Source organism: Sinocyclocheilus grahami, unplaced genomic scaffold (genome assembly GCF_001515645.1).
Source record: "Sinocyclocheilus grahami isolate Dianchi unplaced genomic scaffold, SAMN03320097.WGS_v1.1 scaffold214.1, whole genome shotgun sequence".
NCBI classification, from domain to species: Eukaryota; Metazoa; Chordata; class Actinopteri; order Cypriniformes; family Cyprinidae; genus Sinocyclocheilus; species Sinocyclocheilus grahami.
In genome coordinates this window covers 857777-879459 of record NW_015505393.1, presented here as the reverse complement: position 1 = coordinate 879459, position 21683 = coordinate 857777, and the positions used below count along the sequence as shown (strand labels likewise).

The 21683-nt window shown below is 37.6% G+C and overlaps 2 protein-coding genes across 3 annotated transcripts; one reads left to right on the top strand and one right to left on the bottom strand.

Moving 5' to 3' along the window:
• Positions 1-902: 902 nt before the first annotated feature.
• Positions 903-12318, top strand: ccdc93 (coiled-coil domain containing 93). Of its 2 annotated transcripts, XM_016286681.1 has the most exons (23): positions 903-1014; positions 1718-1831; positions 1925-2019; positions 2140-2251; positions 3202-3300; positions 3412-3468; positions 3677-3777; positions 4681-4717; positions 7455-7553; positions 7683-7733; positions 8131-8217; positions 8380-8493; positions 8576-8638; positions 8714-8787; positions 9536-9617; positions 9716-9790; positions 10200-10271; positions 10345-10453; positions 10843-10925; positions 11062-11099; positions 11230-11314; positions 11938-12051; positions 12186-12318. In XM_016286681.1, the coding sequence occupies exons 1-23, from the start codon at positions 931-933 to the stop codon at positions 12240-12242; spliced, it is 1902 nt and encodes a 633-aa protein (XP_016142167.1). In that variant the 5' UTR covers positions 903-930; the 3' UTR covers positions 12243-12318. The 2 variants fall into 2 exon arrangements, with proteins under 2 accessions (XP_016142167.1, XP_016142169.1); XM_016286683.1 differs by lacking the exons at positions 11938-12051; positions 12186-12318 and having other exon boundaries at positions 11197-11278.
• An 80-nt stretch (positions 12319-12398) lies between these two features.
• On the bottom strand, positions 12399-18572 carry ddx18 (DEAD (Asp-Glu-Ala-Asp) box polypeptide 18). Its single transcript, XM_016286680.1, has 14 exons — positions 18349-18572; positions 17872-18030; positions 17541-17723; positions 16240-16375; positions 16037-16137; positions 15722-15921; positions 15533-15647; positions 15303-15442; positions 15005-15166; positions 14763-14915; positions 14541-14654; positions 14240-14296; positions 13975-14152; positions 12399-13622 (listed from the first exon to the last, which is right to left on the bottom strand). The coding sequence occupies exons 1-14, from the start codon at positions 18461-18463 to the stop codon at positions 13477-13479; spliced, it is 1959 nt and encodes a 652-aa protein (XP_016142166.1). The 5' UTR covers positions 18464-18572; the 3' UTR covers positions 12399-13476.
• Between the last annotated feature and the right edge of the window lie 3111 nt (positions 18573-21683).

The following is a 21683-nucleotide window of genomic DNA, read 5'->3' as shown; positions in this document are numbered from 1 at the left end:
TGCCAGTCTGCTGGATTCGTTTTCATTTTTATTTTGTTTATTTATTTTTGTGGGGAACTTTTACCGAGCATGTACAACATCAGTATGTTGTCTTTGCCAAGCACACAACATAAGCACGGGTTTATGGAGAACGAAACCTGCAAAAACAATAAATAAATAAATACACAATTAAATAAATAAATATGCAAATAAATAAATAAATGTGTGTAGGCAAATGAAAAATGTTTAAGGAAATGCTAAACTCATCCTATTTATTTTCCTTTGATAACTGAATTATTTCTGAATGTAGTTCCGCATTTATTTTTCCTCTGCACAACATGCTAATGAGAGGGTGTCAACCATGGACTTGGTGGGGTTTTGTGCTGGGGGCGCGGCTCTCCCGCTGACAGGAGATGCATGGTGTAAATCTAGTATAGCCTAGTAAAGTCACTTTTGCCGTTCAACAGAGCAAGATACATAGAAAAATTGAGGTGTATTTTCCGTATAGTATCTGTGACTTTACAAACGACCCATCGGAATGGCCAGAGGTGTCATTTCCCGGCACTCGATATTCGCAAATCTAGTGACCGTCTCTAAAGTTACATACGACATTGGTATACACTTTTCTAACTTCAATAGCATTTGAGGAAAATTACTTACAGTAACACAACCAACTGTGAAGCATGAAGCATAAGCATTTCCTTAAACAGTTTCCATTTGCCCACCAATTTATTTTATTTATTTGCCTACTTTAATCACGTTTAATTATTTCTATATGTATTTAAACAAGAATTTGTGTATTTATACACACATTTATTTATTTGCATATTTATTTATTTATTGTTTTTGCAGGTTTCGTCCTCCATACGGGTTCAGTGTAGTTAGTGCGCATTTGAACGATGACAACGTTTGCGTCACGTGATTAATCTCACGTGACACATCGTGATCATCATGGCGGCCACCTCTGTGTTCCAGAGAGTGAGGACGGGCTCGAAAATCGGAGCGCAGTATGATCAGGAGGGCAATCTCATCAAGGTAATACTGAAAACAAAACATTTGAGCCCTCATATTTGCCCATTTGCAATCAGTTTGATTGTTTTAAAGGTTATGCATTCAATCCACTGATCTATATATATATATATATATATCTATATTCTATAATCTCGATTATAGATCAGTGATTCAGAGAAACACGCCACTTTAACGTATCAGTTAAATAGAAGTGTATACATGTTCTTGTGAAGAGACGTATAAAGCACTTTTATATATTATATGTCATTATACCTATGAGGATAAACGCGTATGCTAAATTAATAGATTTAATATGCAAGTCATTATCAGCATTACTGAGTGAAGAAGTCCTGCGTTTTAATTATTTCTAATAACTGTTAGCATGATAATAAACTGTTAATAAAAGTTTATTGCCAGGCGAATGTAACGCAGTGTCCAGTAATATAATTCAATTAATGTGCATTAAGAAAATAAATAACAAGTATAATATAATATACGAGGTATCTGCAAATGTAATTTACAAAGCTTATTCTACAATTTTTAAATGCATTTTTGGAATTGTTTGGATATACTGCTTGTTTATTTCAAAATTGAAAATGAACTGGTGTTTAGTGGCAAGGAACAATAAAAGTTTAACAATAAAATATCGACTTCTTATTTAAAAATGTGTTTTAATGTGCCGAGTTTGTACTGTCATACTGACTGGTGTATGTTCTGTGATTGACAGGTGGAGACACGTGAGGATGAGGAGCAGAGTGTCAAGCTTGCGGAGATTTTGGAGCTGTTGCTCGCTGCTGGATATTTCAGAGCACGCATTAAGGGACTGTCACCCTTTGATAAGGTATGTTAGACTTTACACACCTGTACCAATCAAATTACAGTGTGTTTTCCACACCATTCGTTTAATTATGAACGGTCTCTGCTTGTACTTTAGGTGGTTGGAGGAATGACCTGGTGTATAACTACATGCAACTTTGACATTGACGTTGATCTGCTTTTCCAAGAAAATTCCACCATTGGTCAAAAAATGTGAGTGTGTAGAACAAACAGCATTGTAACATGAGAAGAATGAAAACTGACAGAAAGCTTCCTGCTTAGATTGAACCCGAATTCTGGTTAATGTGATTATCTGTGTCTTTTCCATTTAAGTGCTCTGACAGAGAAGATTGTGTCAGTTCTGCCCAGAATGAAATGTCCACACCGATTAGAGCCTCATCAGATCCAAGGGTTGGATTTCATCCACATCTTCCCTGTTGTACAGGTATGTACACCTGTATATCTTTGGCACTTAAAGGGGTCATATAATGTGATTTAAATTTTTCCTTTCTCTTTGGAGTGTTACAAGCTCTTGGTGCATAAAGAAGATCTGTAAAGTTGCAAAGACTAAAGTCTCAAATCCAAAGAGATATTCTTTATAAAAGTTAAGAGTCAGCCACACCTACCTAAAACAGCTCGTTCTAACACACCCCCACATATCTACCTCACTATCTGGGAAGATTTGCATAACGCAGCCCAAATGTTCACCCAAAGAAAGAAGGCGTAACTTTTATTGTCACTGTAGTATTGTTGCTGCCGCCATGTCGTGAAGGCACAGTGTGCTTCGTTGTGAAAGCGAAACTACTTTGTTTGGCCTTCCAAAAGAGGACGATATTGCTTCGTCATGCCTGGAGCTGATCCGTGCTGGTCGCTGAGGAAATACATCAACTTAGTGCTGTGGATCGCCGGATCGGCTTTCACCGTGGAAGAAGCTAAAAGAGCTGAAGACCTACGCTACCTTTCAAAAATTTGGGATCAGTATGATTTTGTTTTGAAAGACGTTTCTTTTGCTCACCAAGGCTGCATTTATTTGACGAAGAATACGTTAAAAATAGTAATATTGTGAAATGTTATTACAGTTCAAAATAACTGTTTTCTATTTGAATATATTTTAAAATGTAATTTATTCCTCTGAAGACAAAGCTGAATTTTCTCAGCCATTACTCCTGTCTTCTGTGTCACATGATCCTGCGGAAATCATTCTAATATGTCTAATATTTGTGCTCAAAAACATTTCTTAACATTCTAACGGTCTTTACTATTAATTTTGATTAATTTAATACATACATTTCTTACTTACTGACCCCAAAATTAAGGTATAATTGGTTTTATAAATAGTGACGCATTGTTCTGAGAAACAGTGCAAGAATAATGCATCTTTTGCTACATCTATAGTGGCTGGTAAAGAAGGCGATTGAAACCCGGGAGGAGATGGGAGATTATGTCAGATCATATTCCATCTCTCAGTTCCAGAAAACACACGCATTTCCTGAGGTGAGACAACAGGCCAACACTGAAATATAATTAGAATGTATTAACACTGTAATGTGTCAAACACGTTACAATCTGTAATCTTTGAAGTCTCTGTAAATGTGTTTGTTTTAGGATGAGGAGTTTGAATTAAGGAAGGAGAGAGCCATCAGCACTGTGGTGAATGTGTGTGTAAGTATCTGATAAGCTTTTATACATCAACACATCATGAACTTTAAAGTATTGTGCTTGGCTCAGTGGGTTTAAACTCGGCCTCTCTGCTGAATTTAATATTGCCTCCCTATAAGAAACAGCTACGGCGCTGATGTGCCATCAGTTCCACTCTTTGTATTTAATAATAGAAGATGTGAGATATTGAATACATTGTGTTTGGGTGTAGGAGGTTTATGCTCCTCAGAGGCGTTATAAACGGCAGGTGGATGCTGGGGAGCTGCTGGATGAAGAGTCTCGGGTTCATTCTACCTTGCTGGAGTTCGGCAGGTACTCTCTTCTCTTCCTTTACAGGACCTGAGTACTTTGTACTCTCATCATGTCCAATTGGAAATGAACTGAGAATTGTTACCGTGTTATGGCTTTTAAAAGAGAGTAGTTACTTGAGGGATTGTTTATACACTACCTTTTAAGAGTTTGAACTTAACCACTTGAGGTTAAGTTCAAGTTTGCGGCATAGACTCTTTAAAATACATCCAAGAGTTTTTCAACACCTGCACTGTTATTGTGGCAAAATTTGAAATGAAACGTGATTGGTTGCTTTACCTGTCAGTCATATGGCCTCTTGTCCGGTCCTTGGCCATTCAAAGTGGCCAAGGTTCCCAGACCTTCTGGTGTCAGTATGAAGGTCTGGCTACATGAGACTAATTTAGTACCAATTGGGAGAACCAATTTTTTTCTAGATTCTCTTTCATTCACCTTCTCTTTTGTTTCCTTCATCTTCAATGGTTTGTTTCCTGGTTCATTGTATTTCAGGGTCAGACAAAATTTCCATTAAAGGCATGTATTAATTCTGTACCCCTATCATCATCTTGTTCTTCATATGCTTCCCCTTTTCTTTCTGTCTGTCTCTTTTATTTGAAAAATCAGTCCATGCCTTCTCATACCACAATATATGCAGTGAGTATGACTGAGGTTCAGTTTCTGGGAATGGGAGTGACACAGATTGACAATTAGTCAGATTGGCTTTGCATCAACTGCATTAATGTCTTTACTTTTGCATCTGCCCAAGTGCTGTTTTTCACACATTGCATCTAAATGTATTGTTCATGTGTAATTTCCTGTCATGTGGTGTGTCGCGCCTGTAGTCTGATGTGATTTGACTCTTGCAATGAACTGCACGCTGTCTGTAACCGTAAAGCATTTCAAATCGTTTCTTTTCTGTTTCTTCAGGCGCTATGGATTCAGCAAACAGTCTAAAGCAGGCACGGTTAGTATCAGATGTTGTTTTCATGTTTTCGACCAAAACATAAAATAAAAAGTCTAGTCAGAGAAGATTAGAGTTTTTGAAGCTGACTCATTGGTCCATGGATAAATTAGATAAAATGGATAAAATCTTAATAAGTAATGGAAATTTATATGGTGGATATTTTTTCTAGTTCAAGCTTTGCAGTTTGCTAGAATTGGCTAGAAGTTGTTCTTTGCGAGTGCGATCTTTATAAATAGATTAAAAAAAATAAATACTAATGCTGTCAAATTGATTAATCGCATCCAAAATGAAAGTTTGTGTTGACATAATATATGTGTGTGTACTGTGTATATTTATATGTATTTATAAATAAACACTCACACATACATGTTTACATATTTTACGTATTTAAGAAAAAATATATTCATATTTATAAATGATTTATATTATATATATAATCCTTAAAAATATACATGCGTGTGTGTACATATATACATATAAATATACACAGCACACACATATATATTATTATGTAAACAAACTTTCATTTTGGATGTGAATAATCGATTTGACAGCACTAAAAAAATATGTATCTCGTAATCTTAAAAAAGTGGAAAAGTAATGAGAATATATTGGTAATATAATAATCCAAAAGGTGTGGCAACTTCTGCTAAATTTTGTCATTAAACAAAATCATAATTCTGTTTTACACTTCAAAAGTAGTCATCCAAGCATTTGACAATTGCTTTGAAGCCTGGTGTATATTGTGTACATGGGCGTAATTTGCGGGTGGGACGGGTGGGACATGTCCCCACCACTTTTTGCCAGGGTCGATATTGTCCCTACCACTTTTTGAAAGTAATTGAAAAATATATTGCCGAAGGTATGTATTAAAGGGAAAACAAGATCAACAAATCATTCTTCATAATCTAATTAGGGTGATAAAAAAACAACAACAACAACATTTGACTCCTTACGCATGCATAACTCGTGCAGTGCAATAACGATGTGATTTGCAGCTGTCGCACTTTTCGTTATGGCATTAGGCTATAGCATTTTATTTTAAAAATGGAGAGCTTCCTTGTGCTAAGTATAGGCCTGCCCTCTGCTAAAGATTTTTCTAGTCAACTAGTCGCATGTTATATTAAGTTGATTAATATAATAATATATTAACCATACTTCAATATAGCCTATAGGCATGCGTATTAGGCTAGAGCTTAAGCTCGCGCATAAAGCAATTCCCTCAAAGCACCGGCAAAGTGATTATGAATGTGTCGGGGGGAAAAGAAGACATTTTAATTATTTATTACTAAACTAGTGCTTTCTGAGTCAGTGCAAAGATGAGGTTGCCAAATGCCGATGCTGACTCGACATCTCCACATAGACGTGCCTTTAATAGAAATGCACCTTTTATACGTACTACTAAATTAAAGAATAATACAAAATCGAGTGGGCGAGTTTTCCTTATATTTATTTTATTATTCATATAAAAATTATAATAACCTGTTTTGGTTATATTTACTATTAATTGCAGAAGGTGTGCTCAGATGCGAATATTGATGGTTTTCACGCTTAAGCAAAGTAAAAGACTGCTTCTTAAACCAGAGAAAGTGAACTTGTTGGTATTCTTGTGAGGGGTGTTAGTTTTACTTCTCTTCTTGTTTTGTTTTCATTTTGAAAAGCTTATCTTTGCTGTTTACCTCACGTTATGCTATGGAGGCTCTCTCTCTCTCTCTCTTTTTTTTGTTTTTGATTCCTCAGTGTTTGCTAAACGTTCTGTAATTTATTAGTCATTATATAGCCTAATACAGCGTGTAGGCCTATGCCATGCCTCATCTTATTCGTTTTTGTTAATAACGTTTTGTAAGCTAGTGTGTCATTGAATACTGTTTTATTGTTGTTGTGCATTTTAATTAAAAATAATGAATCCATCTTTTTTTTTTTTGTCTTAAAAGGTGAAAGGTGTATAGATGTAAGCTAAACAGACAATTATATTTTATTGTAAAACCTGACAAGATCGTGAAATCAAAAGTGAAAGCATCTGAAGCCCGGTTTATAACATGTCAAAAGAGGAACTCCTGTTCACAAAATTCAAATCACAAATAATACTACTGATGAAAAAGAACGGGTTGAATGTTAACTACTTTCGTTTCCATATAACTATAAACTACCATAAAAGTTCATCAGCATGCATTGATTAATAGCATGTTGTAGTGCAAAAAAAAAAAACGTGCTCGTGCAACCACCTGAGAAAGTTAATAGCAAAAGAGCGACCAGTGGGAAGAATGAGTCTGGAGCCCTAAATTGCCCAGCTCCCTCTGTCAATGATCTAGCACCCCCTCAGCACCTGCGTTCAAATTTTTCTGGCGCCGCCCCTGGTACAAAAGCAACAATTAAGTTTGTCCAACTCTAAACCCAGTCCCCAAGTAAATTAGGTTATTAAATAAAAAAACTAGCAAAATAGTTGCGCGGAGTCCCCACCACTTTTCAAAGCAAAGTTACGCCACTGATTGTGTATGTATATTCTGCAAACCCAGTGGAATCTCATTTAAACGGATTCAGAATGTTGCAACTTTCAGTTCTACAGGCAACTCTGAAGAAATCAGCAAAACAAAACAAAAAAAATGGTTGACCCTAGAATAGGCCATGTGGTGTCCATCTGGGTGTAATAGATCACAGATGGACAGTAGGGCTTGGCACTGACCTTTGTTCTTTTAGATTGGTTGTTAGTTTGATCATGTGATGTTGTTTCTAACAGGCAGTGGAGCAGAAGCAGGTGTTGGCTCAGGGCACACAGGGTGTGCCTCCTGGAATGGCTCAGGTGTCTGAAGAGGAGGACCTGCAGGCAGCAGAGGAGGTCAGTATGATCATATGAACCTACACGTATCCTTCAGTCAACTCTCAGTTGTACTTAATCACCCACTCTTTATCTGACCCAAGTTAATTTTCTATTAACCAATCAATTCTGTGATTTTTTTTTTTACAGCTCAGAATCAAAGCCCTGATGACTGGAATGGCTGCGATGGCAACAGAGGAGGTACATTTCTAAATGCTTAAAATGCAAAAGAGTTTAAAGGGATGGTTCACCAAAAAAATTCTTTAAATTCTTACCCTCTTGTTGTTCTAGACCTTTGTGACTGACAAAATGCTAAATAAAGTGATGGAACGACATGTGTATGAGTAAACGATCACATAATTTACACTTTTAGCTAGAATGTCCCTCTAAAGGAATATTTTGGCCAAAAATTAAAATGAAAAAAGTTTATGGTCAGAATGACATGCAGTTGAATAAATGATGACCATTTTTAACTTTCCTTTTAAAAGTTGATTATTTACTTGAATGTCCTCAGCAGATGCCTTCTTATTAAGGCAAACTTTATATAAACAGTCAGTGGTCTCATTATTTACACTATTTCTGTGTGTGTGTTTTGTAGGGGAAGTTGTCAGCCAGCACAGTGGGGCAGATTGTTGGACTGCAGTCTGAGGAGATCAAGCAAATTGCCACTGAATATGCCGAGAAGGTGAACAGCGTGAAAACTTCACTGAACCTCTAAGAAATAGTCCCTTTATTTTTACACCAAGAAAAATTGCTTGAGGCTGATATACATTTTTGGAATTGGAATTTACATTTTTAGTTGTGTAGTGTATTCGAAGCTTTATTGTACGTATGTGTGATTGGGCAGGCGGAGCGCTCTGTGGAGGATCGGCCAGAGAGATTTGGACCTGCGCAGCAACACCGGCGGCAACTGACGTCACTCAACAAACAAATCACTCAAAAAACAAAAGAACTGGAAGATGTAAAGCACAGTCATACACATACCACATATTGCAGTTTTGAGAATGCTGATATCACAGTCATTGTTCCTTGATTTATTCCAGCTGCAATCCAAACAGCAGGAGGCCAGAGCGGCCCGTGAGGATGCTAAAATCAAACTAGCCGAGGTGAAACAAGTGGACAGACATATACTGACAGATAACTGGTTGAATTGGACCATTAATGTTTGTGTTTGTTTTTAGGCCACAGCACAGACTGAAAAGCTGGAGAGAGAGCTGAGCTCACTGGAGGACATGGAGTCTCAGACGGATTCTGGGTATGTAAACTTAGGCTGCATCTGAAATGGCTTACTCTCTGAGTAGGTTCCTCTTTTGAATAAGTACTTACTTCCTGCTATATAGTAGGGAAGTATGCATAATTGAAGGCAGCCATATTTTTCCAAGTCATTTTAGACAAGACACTTAATTCTAAACTCAGTGAGCTCTCTAGTTAGACAGCATTTTAAACATTCCTGACATGAAGGCACTTCCAAAAGGTAGGTAAGAGACCATGTTCTGGCCAAATTCTAAAGGCATGGCCACGTTAGTAAAAATGTTGTGGGCAAAAAACGTCCACTTCAAAGGTCTGCTACAGTAGTGTAGCGAATGTATGAAGCACCGCTCGCTCACACAGAAGTCACTTGTAGACCATTCAGCTTTCTGTTGGTCAGTGTTGCAAATTCGTATGAACAACTAAACCAACGCAAAAACCGGGTGGGGAAATCTTTCGCCCTCACACACAAAATTCCTGATTGCATGGATTCCTATTGAAATGACTGCATTTCGTCTGGAAAGTTCACAGAACAACAGTAAATGTGGGTTACATAGTTCTGTCTAATTAGAAACGGACTATTTGCTTGGGTATGGTACGCTTATTAGAGCATAGTGCCATCAGCTTGGCATCACGCGAACACCAAACTGTATAGAAATCAGATGAGAAAAAGTAAAGCCAAACAGCATGAGAATTCTTAGGAAGTGTCAGCATCCATGTGTTATTTTGAAGTATTGTTTGTTTTTATCTTTCAGGTTGCTGGAGAAGCTTCGTGCATTGGTGGCCATGAATGAAAACCTCAAACATCAAGAGCAAACGTTCCGCTCACATTGTCGCGTATGTTACTGTGACAACTTTATTGTTGCAATACCTTGCTTCGGTTTGTCAGTAACACTGAAGACATGAATGTATCATTAACGGTTATTTGTGTATAGGAGGAAATGACCCGTCTGCAGCAGAATATTGAAGAGTTGAAGCTGGAGTATGGAGAAGAAGGAGATGAGAAGAAGGTGCCTATATAGTCATTCTAACTGAAATGGAACTTCATATGTGACTGATTTGGAATGCTCTTCATAGGCAGCAACACTGCCTGGTATTAGGATGCCACTATGCTAATGGCATAATAAGCATAAAAGTACATAGAATACAAAAAATATTAGACAAAAACCCCCCAAAAATAATTTTATTTAGCAATACCTCACATTGTCCACTATCTTTGACACACTTTTTTAAATTTAACTCTTTATTTCCTGTTCCCAGTGCTGCCTTAGTAATTTGACCAAAAGTAGATGTCTTCGAAGGTAGCCTACCTTTTGAAACAATCCTCTTAATGGGAATGTGCCAAGGTTTTGGAACAGGGCTGGTCTGTGACGGTCTAGTTTAGTTTCTCAGATTTACCCTCTGCATGTGTATTTGTAGGAGATGAATATATTGATTGACCAGCAGTACACTGCAGACCGAGAAAAACTTCAGAAGATCCGTCTGCTTCTGGTAGGTCAAATTGAACTGATGGTATTACTCAAGAGATTCTTTATACTCAGTTTTACTCTGCTGCCCCCTGCAGGCTCGGAGGAACCGTGAGATTGCCATCCTTCAGAGAAAGATTGACGAGGTTCCCAGCAGAGCCGAGCTGACCCAGTATCAGAAACGCTTCATTGAGCTGTACAGCCAAGGTCCGTGCTGTTTAAAGTCAGCATCTATTTAAAAAAAAAATTAACACCTCATAATTTTTAATTATAACTTGATCTTCCGGTGAAACGGCAGACTTCACTGGTGATATATGCCAGACTTCTGCAGTCTTTAAGTCTGCTTAATCTCCCCTTTCGTACAATTGACCTCAAGCTCACAATCAGATAAATTGAACAAAGACCCTGCTTTACATTATTTTCTTTCTCAATAATCTGTTTTACTCTGATGTATGTCACGATACAAAAGAAAAGATCACTCACTGCTTCTATTACTTAACTTTACGGTGTTGGCTATAAAATAGATCCAATTGAATGAGCTGAAATCAAAGCCGTCACTTTAAGCACTCTTTAATTGTTCATTTGGTGTTTTTCAGTGTCTGCAACACACAAAGAGACAAAACAGTTCTTCACGCTCTACAACACCCTTGATGACAAGAAGGTTTACCTGGAGAAAGAGGTATCAGATTTGTTTAGCTTTGCTATTGGGAATGAATTTTCTTGTATTTATGGATGGAATCAGACTCTATAATCTTCAGTGTGTAATGTTTAAAAGGATGTGCAGTGGAAATGAGACGCTATCTTTTCTTTCACAGGTCAATTTGCTGAACTCCATACACGATCATTTTCAGCAGTGAGTTTCAAGTAGGATCCATGTAGAAATTTCCCAATACTACAGCAAGAGCTTCATACAGTCTCATATGATTGATTTTGTAATGTCTTTCCTGAAGGCACAGGTGAATGAAAAGTGTGTGTGGTTTTAGGGCCATGGCTTCATCGGGAAGTAAAGAACAGTTTCTCAGACAAATGGAGCAGATTGTGGAAGGAATCAAGCAGAGCCGCATGAAGGTACAAAACCAGACTACAACCTTATATGTGACCCTGGACCACAAAACTAGTGTTAAGTCGCTGGGGTATATTTGTAGCAATAGCCAAAAATACATTGTATGGGTCAAAATTATTGATTTTTCTTTTTTGTCTATTATATAGATATAGACTTTGGATATAGGATATTAAGTAAAGATCATGTTTCCATTAAGATATTTTGTAAATTACCTACTGTAAATATATCAAAACTTAATTTTTGATTAGTAATATGCATTGCTAAGACTTCATTTGTACAACTTTAAAGGTGATTTTCTCAATATTTAGATTTTTTTTGCACCCTCAGATTCCAGATTTTTAAATAGTATCTCGGCCAAATATCGTCCTATCCTAACAAACCATACATCAATGGAAAGCTGAATAAATAAGCTTGATGTATGTATAAATCTCAATTTCGAAAAATTGACCCTTATGATTGGTTTTGTGGTCCAGGGTCACATATATAATTGAGGAAATCTGATATTATTGATAATTACTTCCATTTTGCTAATGAATTAGTTCCACTCTGGCTATTTGTGGTTTTACCCCCTCAGACAGGAACATGAATTGCATTAGTGTTTTTCTAATGTCTATTTGTGCACTTGAAGATGGAAAAGAAAAGACAGGAGAATAAGATGCGCAGAGATCAGCTGAATGATGAGTACTTGGAGCTGCTGGATAAACAGAGGCTCTACTTTAAAACTGTCAAAGACTTTAAAGAGGTAAATGCTCACACAAGGTTCAGTTTTAGATTAATTTCTTCCCTCCTCCTTTACATAGGGGGTGTATAGACATTAATCTATTGATAATTGATATTCTGGATTGAGGAAACAAATGCATGTCATGTCTGTTCCAGGAGTGCCGCAAGAATGAGATGCTGTTATCTAAACTGAGGGCAAAGGGAGCGTCATAACAGCGGGATTTGCACACACACCCCTTTAATACACAACTCCCAAGTAGCACTTCAAAACACACTCGCATTCCCTGATGGTGGTATTTCATTGTATTACAGCCTCATGCTGAGATCACATCTGCTTTCAGACTAAACCTCTGCTGTTCAGTATGCTTGTCAGCCTAGATTGTTTTAGGTTCAGAGACTGTAAAGCATGTAACTAATGTAGTTTAACTGGAAATGTTTTGTGCCTTGTTGCCACCTTATTTAAACCCATAATGTATATAACACAAATTCCCTTACTAATCACCTTTGTTTTGATATCATGATAAAAATTTGCCATAAGACCAAAGCATATTAAAGGAAAAATTAACTGCCTGTTGATCTGACAGATTTATTTACTATAGTGGTTTCAGATTAGCGAAGACTCACATATGATACAATCATAGTAGAAACAACCTGGCATCTTACTGGCTCTTCAGTTCATAGATTGCCTCGACCTGTGAATAACATTACAACTGAGATTTACAATTCTGCACATTTTAAAGATGGTAGCCTATGGCTACTAGGACTGGACAATATATAATATTTACAAATTTAACAAAATATTTAATATAAAATGAACCAACCTCATGGCTGTGACGTTAATGTGCTGGTTTTAAGGATTTAAACCTCATTAAAATGCCAAAATATGTGGGAAGTTCAGTTCATTGGTTACCAATTGGTCTGTCAATTCCTTTTGCATCACAACAATATTTGTGTAGCATTTTAAGGGTTTATAAATGTTTTCGCAAGAAAGTAAGCATTGTTTATTTTTATATTGGTGAATAAAAAAAATTATTCAATCTTTTCTTTCGGTGAAACAGTATGGAAAATGTCTACAGTTTTAACTACGTTTTACAATATTTATTTTAATTTAACAAATCACTCTAGGAGCAATTTTAAAAATGTAAAAAATTGTATTGCCCAGCCCTAGTTGCTACTAAGGTTGTAGGTTCAATCTCATGTGGAGAGAGCAGACAGCATGAGAAGAATTATTAATAATATAAGTTTAATGAGTTGGGCCAGTAACAATAGAAATTAAGCATTATATAATGGCTTCTGAAAACAGAATTCTGTACAGGCATGGAATGCAGACTGATCAGAGCTCTTCTCAAAAGACTGAGACCAAGTTAACAAATTGACAAGTGTGTAGTCTGACAGTTACTCTGTATAGATCAAAAGAGGTGCATCACAGGGAAGATTCATCTTATTCTCAGCGTGAGAACTGTCTGCCGTCTCCTTTCCTTTTGCTGACATGTTTGAAGATCTTGGCCTTGTGGACATTCTTAGATTTCTGGTAGCCAAAGCCTCCACCACCACCTCGCTTCTGCATCTTCACCCCTTTACTGCTGTGAACGTCTGAGAGAGTGAACGGTTAAGGAACAAAAAAAAATGATTCTCAAGCACCAAATCAGCACAATAGAATGTTTTCTGAAGGATCACGTGAAACTGAAGAGTAAGACTGGAGTAATGATGCTGAAATTTACATTTTAAAACAAAAGAATTATTTTTATACTACATATTACTGTTTTTACTGTAATTTTGTTTAAATAAATGCAGCCTTGGTAAGCATAAGAGACTATTACAGACTCCAAATGGTAATGAATGTACAACCACAACTCCACAATTTCACACTAAAACAAATTAAAACTATTAAGTAACAAGTTCCACATGCAAGAATATTCACTGTAATACAATGCTGAAAGGATACTGAGGTCCACAAAAGGCGGCACTTTAAACCCAAAGGACATTGCCACTTTTGGGAGGTCTAGCGTCTCTACATTATAGATTTGTTTGAGGGAATGAGAGTCGTAAGCTCTGACGTAGGATTTATAGGCCTCCTGAGCCGATTTGTGAAGGTAGTAGTTCTTCTCTATCAGCTTGTCTAACTGCAAAAGACCAAAGCAAATACCATTTTGAAATTAAAGGGGTTTTGTTTGAGATTTAGTTCAGTTTGACTGAATATGAAGTCTCACCTGAGATTGAATATCAGAGATTTTAGCCCAGGAGAACTCAAACTCACTCAGAGGAACCTTTAGAGGAACACAAGAGACAATTCATCTTGACATGTTCAACAGCTTGCCAATATAAAATCAAGTCAAGTCAAGTCACCTTTATTTATATAGCGCTTTTAACAATACAGATTGTGACAAAGCAACTGAACAGCATTAATTAGGAAAATAGTGTCAATAATGCAAAATGACAATAGTAAACACAAATTTTTCAGTTAAAGACAGTTCATTATCATAAAAAATCATAACTATAGTGATGTCATACTTTGGCCTGTTTGAGGAATCGTAAAAAGCCGAGCTCCTCTGGTCTTAGGATCAGGAGGGCATGTCCTCTACCATTAATACCACGAGCTGTTCGTCCCACACGGTGGATGTACTCCTAAAACATCAACAGTAAAGTCACATATAAAAATCCTAATACAAGTGCATATATCTAGCAGCAAGGCTGAATTATGTGCACAATGGACTTGGGGTGTGACTGCTGTACCTTTGGATCATCAGGTGGGTCATACTGAACAATCCAGTCCACTTCTGGGATATCGAGACCTCTGGCAGCCACATCCGTACAGAGGAGAATGCCAGAGTCTGCGTTACAGAACTGGAAAAACGTTGTAGTTCTCTTCGTCTGTTTCTGCTTCCCCTGAAAGTCCGTGAAAACAAAAGCATTCATCACACTGCTTAAATCGCACTTCTGATCTCGCGCTGTGTGCGTAACGCTCAGTGACTCACGTGAATGGCCATGACAGGCAGATCAATGTAATTGAGCAGCTCATAGTGGTACTTCACAGACATGCAAGACGAGAAGAACACCATCAGCTTTTTCTTACAGTTCTTCTTCAGAAACGTGAAGAGCAGCAGGAAGCGTTTTTCCGAAGGACATACAACATATCCCTAAATACAACACAAACCAAAACTCAAATATGATATTACACATGGCCAACTGGTACTGATAAAGGAGTGAGTTTGTTTGTTTGTGTTTAACGCCATGCCAGCTTCGATAAAGCAGTGGGACAGGTGAGCAGTTTACCTGTTCTAGTCCTTCCACGGTGGCCGTGTCTTTGTTGTCATCCACCCCCACATACAGCGGCTCCTTCTTGAGGGAGATTCGTGCAAGATCCTCCACCTTACGTGTCTGTGTTGCGGAAAATAACATGGTCTGTCTTTTTTCTGGAAAGAAAGAGAAACATTTAAGGACCTGCAGGAACCCTGGTTTAAGGAAGTGATGTCAGAGTGATCAGGTTAGTCATTGGCTCTTACTAGGCAGAAGTTTGATGATCTGCTTCAGCTCTTCCTCAAAGCCAACCTCCAGAATCCTGTCAGCCTCGTCAATGATCAGACACTGAAGGTTCTTAAACATAAACCCGGGTGTGTTCTGTGGAAAGAAAAAGAGGTCAGGTACACTCCACAGACCCATGTGGCAAAGCGGTTGATTGTAAAAGGCCATACCTGCAGGTGATCGAGAAGTCTGCCAGGTGTAGCAACCAAGATATTGACTCCATTGGCGAGTTTCTGGGCTTCAGCAGAACGGTTGCTGCCGCCCATGATGAGGCCGTACGTGTGCACATGATGAGTCATCAGCTCCTTTAGCACACCATACGTCTGCATGGCTAACTCACGAGTGGGGGACAAAATGACCACTCCAGTCCCTGACACACACACACACCACAGTCATGACACACCTCTAAGGTCATACTTACGGGTTTGACTGACATCTCCGCTATGAATAGGACTATAACAATCAGAGAATGCCAATACACTCACCATTTCTGGGCATAAATTTGAGTTTGTAGATAAGCTCTATGGCAGGAATCAGGAAAGCTAGAGTTTTACCGCTTCCTGTTTTAGCTGCAGCCAACACGTCTCTATTGGATAAGAATGAGCACACATTCCAAACATGAATACAACAAATGTGATGATTACAGTGCCACTGAAACCCTGCAATGTCTGATGCACCGCAAACTGACCTTCCTTCCAGCAGAGGTCGTATGGTCTTGTGCTGGATCTCAGTCATGGTTTCAAAGTCCATTTCCTTCACTCCCTTCAGTGTATTCTCACTGACCACTTCCACCAAAGATGCAAATGACTTGTCCTCAAATGCACCTGAGAAAGTCACCAGTGAGGAAAACAAATCATAGTTATCTAATCATGTCTATGAGAAACATTTTAATAAATGTCCAATAAACTTATTAAAAATCAGAATTGTTTGTTCTTCACCAGCCAACTGAATATAAAAAAGCATCTGTGAAATTAAAATGTATCTTTATCATTTATTTTAATAGTAATAAATCATCCCTCTATTTTTGTCGCTCAATTACTTATAAACAGTACTTTTTAATTTATCTTTATCCAAGAAATACAAGTCTAATAAATTGATTTCTTTTTTAGAAAGAAAAACATTTCAAAAGATTATTTTGTGTTTCAAATAAAGCAAAAAATAAAACTGTTCTTTACCAGTTAACTAAATAAAAGAAGCTTCTGTAAATTTACAATTAAATTATCTTATTTTATTAGTAATAAAACATGCATCTCTTATATTGTTGTTCAATTGTATGTACAGTAGGGCTGTGCAATTAATCGCATGCGACTGTCATGCGCATCTCGTCAGTAAAGCCGGTTCTGTGATTAGTAGTAAATCTCCATCACCTGCTTTCAGATGGAGCGGCATTTACTACACCGAGCCGTAGTTCACTGACAAGCTAGGTGATATCGCGTTCATAATCGAATGAGATTCATCTGCGATTATGAACGCGATATTGCCTAATTGTTAGTGAACTACGGCTCTGTTTGGTGAATGCCGCTCAATCTGAAAGCAGGTGCTGGAGATTTACTACTAATCACAGAACCGGCTTTACTGACGAGATGCGCATGACAGTCGCATGCGATTAATTGCACAGCCCTACTGTACAGTATTCTTTATTTCATTTGTCAAAAACTTAATTGTTTATTTTTATAAAAAAAAAAAAAAAAGGTTATTTTGCATTTCAAACAAAGCAAAGACAATGCTTTTTATCACCAGCTAACTAAAAAGAAACTTTAGTGAATTTACATTACTATACTACTTATTTTACTAGTAATGAAACATGCATCGCTAATTTTGTCTCTGAATTACACATATATATATATATAGCCTTTTTTATTTATGTATTGGTCAAAAAAAAAAGCCAAATTGATTAGATAACTAGACAAACTAAAGCAAGCTCAAATTATGACTCATCGCAGACTGTGCTTAACAGATTACAGGTTGTGCCATCTGTGCCATATTTACCTGTCAGACCAGAAGGAAGCTGCGGTCCATCTTCATCACTATCATCCTCCTCAGCTGAACCCTCTTTGTCATCATTTCCATTCTCTGGCACCTCTTCACATTCCTCCTCCTGTTTTTCATCCCTCTGTTGCTCTTCTTCTGTTGTCTCTTTAACTTTAACCTGCTTTTTGACCTTTTTCACACCTAAAGGACCAGATCCATTATCTCAAATGCTATAATTAAATTGCATATACTGCAGTCTCCTCTCCAGTTACAAATATTAGCCAATGACAATCCCATACTGACCAACCACTAATTAAACAACATATTCACAGCAATATTTCATACTTACTAGATGTTGAGTCCCCTGTGCCATCCCATTTTCTTTTCTTCTTCTTGATTTTCTGTGAGGTTTCGTTGTCCTCAGTGGAGACGCTATGCTGCTGCTCTTCAGTGACGTTTGGAGCAGGACCACTGGTCACTTCAGATTCCTCCAGCACAGCCTTCAGCTCTGCCAGATCGCAAACACATGCAGCACATTTCATCAACTCCGACGCACACGCAATATGAGGGGAGTCAGATAATGCATGGAAGGTACGTATTGGTAACATGTTCCTCGAGACAAATACTCAATAACACATTAACAACATTATAATTATGATTTAATTAAACCTATATTTCATATTGCTAGGTTAAATACAACTGACTAGAATAGTGCATGGGTAAGACTAAACTTTAGGAATGCAGCAAGAGCAGTGTGATTATCACATGCTGAATCCGAGATAACATCTGAATTCATTATACATCACAGAGAAAATAGACAAATCACCTCCGCCGTTTTCTTCTTCTTCTTCCTTCTGAGCTCGGAGCAATTTGCGTTGTTTATTTTTATCATTTCTCTTCTGAATTTTCTTGCGGAGAATCTTCATCTGTATGTCCGCCATGGCTGTCGACAAACACGTGTGAGCGTGCTGCGTGGGGTCCTTCGCTCAGCTGACTGACACTCACTATGCCTGACTGAAAATATTAAAGACCTTTAAAAAAAATACTTGGCATCGTTGGTTTCAGTCAGGTTTCAGTCGATTTCAATAACACCGTGTATATTTGGTTTTGATTTTAATTACGCACGTGTGGTTGGAAACGCTTCTGTACTAAAATATTAAAACAAGATGCAAAGTGACTAAAAATACGTAAATGTATACAAGACCTAAGTAAAATAAAATTAAAAACTTAAATAACTAATATTAATTTCCTCGAACCGGTACTTTTCGGACAGATCGGCTCATTGAACCGGTTCAAAACGCCGATTAATCAAGCAATAACTTCTCTATTCGCAAATACGTCTCTACTACGCAATTATTTTCTAACAACTCAGTGGCATGTTGTATCAATGAAAAATTCAAACAAGTCATTTGTGTCAACGCATATTGAAACATTCAAAAATAAAGTTATTTGTGTGAAAGCATATCGCTGATTATTGCATTATTATTAATGGTGTTTGTTGTTAGTTGTATTCGCGGATCCTCAGATGCGACTGACTGACCAATATTGACTAGCCTACAGCTTGGATAAGATTCCTAAAAGTTTCGCAGCTACAGCACACATTACAGACATTGATGCACAAACGCGGATATGTTCTACATGTCTACAGTATAAAGAATAGTCTTATTATATACTCCTTGATTTCGCTTAAGCAACTTTAAATATAATATGCATGCACAATAAACTATTGTAAAATGTATTTACATCACTCGACAGAAAGGTTTTTGCAGGTTTTAATCAAATGTAAATTAATAACAGTCATAATAAACAAGCATATTTCCAGTACGCGCCTCAGGCTTGCACAGTATCGTCAACTCACTCATCAGAATCTTCGGTAATCCTCGGCAAACTTCGCCACGGCTCATTCGGTTCTTGTTGAGTCCTCGGTAATCCTCGGCAAACTTCGCCACGGCTCATTCGGTTCTTGTTGAGTCCTCGGTAATCCTCGGCAAACTTCGCCACGGCTCATTCGGTTCTTGTTGAGTCCTCGGTAATCCTCGGCAAACTTCGCCACGGCTCATTCGGTTCTTGTTGAGTCCTCGGTAATCCTCGGCAAACTTCGCCACGGCTCATTCGGTTCTTGTTGAGTCCTCGGTAATCCTCGGCAAACTTCGCCACGGCTCATTCGGTTCTTGTTGAGTCCTCGGTAATCCTCGGCAAACTTCGCCACGGCTCATTCGGTTCTTGTTGAGTCCTCGGTAATCCTCGGCAAACTTCGCCACGGCTCATTCGGTTCTTGTTGAGTCCTCGGCAAACTTCGACAGTTGGTTGAACCGGCTCATTCGGTTCTTTTTGAGTTGGACGTGCAACTTCGGCTAAAGTTCGATTCAGTTCGATTTGTGAACCGGCTCGACCGGTTCCTTCCTGAGAACCAGCGCAAAAGAACGATTCGTTCAAGAACCTAACATCACTAATATAAACAGGTGCAGTGTTGGGGAAAGTTACTTTTAAAAGTAATGCATTACAATAAAAAACATCCTGAGCAATAACTTTATTTAGATATCTAAATCTGCACAGTGAAACATGCATTTGCTATTTCGTATCTAATAATAAAACAAAAGAAAAAAAGGTTTGAAAAAAAGAATGCTACAATACCACTGTAATGTGATAAAAAAAATAATTACTTTAAAACAGAAATGTATAAACTGAACAAAATATAAAATAATTAATATTTGAATTAGTTTCCAGAAAACCTTTTCGCAACATTCTCTCTTTAAAATACATAACGGTCATCTACATCATACAAAAATGATCCACATTCATTCAGCTCACATTCCACCAGGTGATATTTAACTTAGAAACAGTCCAGTATTGTGAAAATCAGCCAAAGGCACCTGCAATGCTCCAGTAGTCTCAGGTCACTTCAGTACAACATGGTAGCCATCATTACATTCATCTGCCATCACATAAGAAAAAACGTAGTCAATATTAAATGTAGTGTACATGTAATGGAGATTCAGACATACTCGACTACTTCAGTATTGTTTTTTGCTTAATGTTTTAAATAGTAACTTGTTTTTCACAAAGACATTCCATTCTGAGGACTTTTTAACAGTTGCCTGCTCAGTGAGCCATGAAGGTTAGAAGTGTGGCACAACCAGATGCTGTATGCATTATATAGAACTTGTGCTTATCAAAAGTGTTTGCATTTAACAGTGGTGGGCCGTCAGGGCCAGCAAAGCCTTCTCTGCTGGCCTAAACACTATCAGAATCAGATTTAGTTTTAATATATTTTTCCATGAATGTGTATTAAATTATTTCCAATAGTCTATTCTCTTCAATAGCTTTTCTCTTTGTTGCACTGCTTCCAGCAGTGTATGTTTATATTAGAGCTTTTATCTAATCATATTTCAGCAATCGTGTTGCCAGGGTCAAAGAAATCTGCCTTAAGGCCTTCAGAATCAACAGTGCAGGCGTCTGTTAGCCTAAACCAATGGCAATGAAACCGTTGCTTTAACCAATCAGATTTCGAGTTGGCAGCACCAGCGCCATCTAGCTGGCTAACGATAACGTCAGCATACTAGCTAGCAAACAGCGTCACTGTAAATCATTTTATTAAAACTTAGTAAAACTTTTATTACTGTTTCTCAGGTTTAGATTGTCAGTGCATTTTGAAAAAATATTTGCCTACTATATTTAGTCAATCTAAAAACAGTAGTGCTAATAACTGCGAAAAACAAGCACACACCTCCTCGGCACCGGCTCTGTGAAAGACTCCTGAAGATGAAAAACCACTAGAGTATGGCAGGTTAATTTTCATTTCTGACTCTTTTATCGCTTGATGCGTTGTATGCTGATGTTATTTGCGCGATATAAAGCCAGGTTTAAGTTTCATCTATACACTTTTCTTCATCGTCTTGTATGAATTATTTTAATGTTACTTGCTCACTTTCCTAGTAAAGCTGTGCTAACCAGTATTTTCCTCCTGCAGTGCACTGACAGACCGGCGGGCAGACTCGTGAAGACGAAATAAAGCAGTAAGAGAACATTAAATTGTTAGGTCAACTTTAAAACACATGTAATCACCTTATTTGTTTTATACCAATGCTATCTGTAAGGGAAATGCGTTTGGGTGAGTAAATGTCTGTAAGAACATCAGATGGACTGTATTTGTGTCATTTT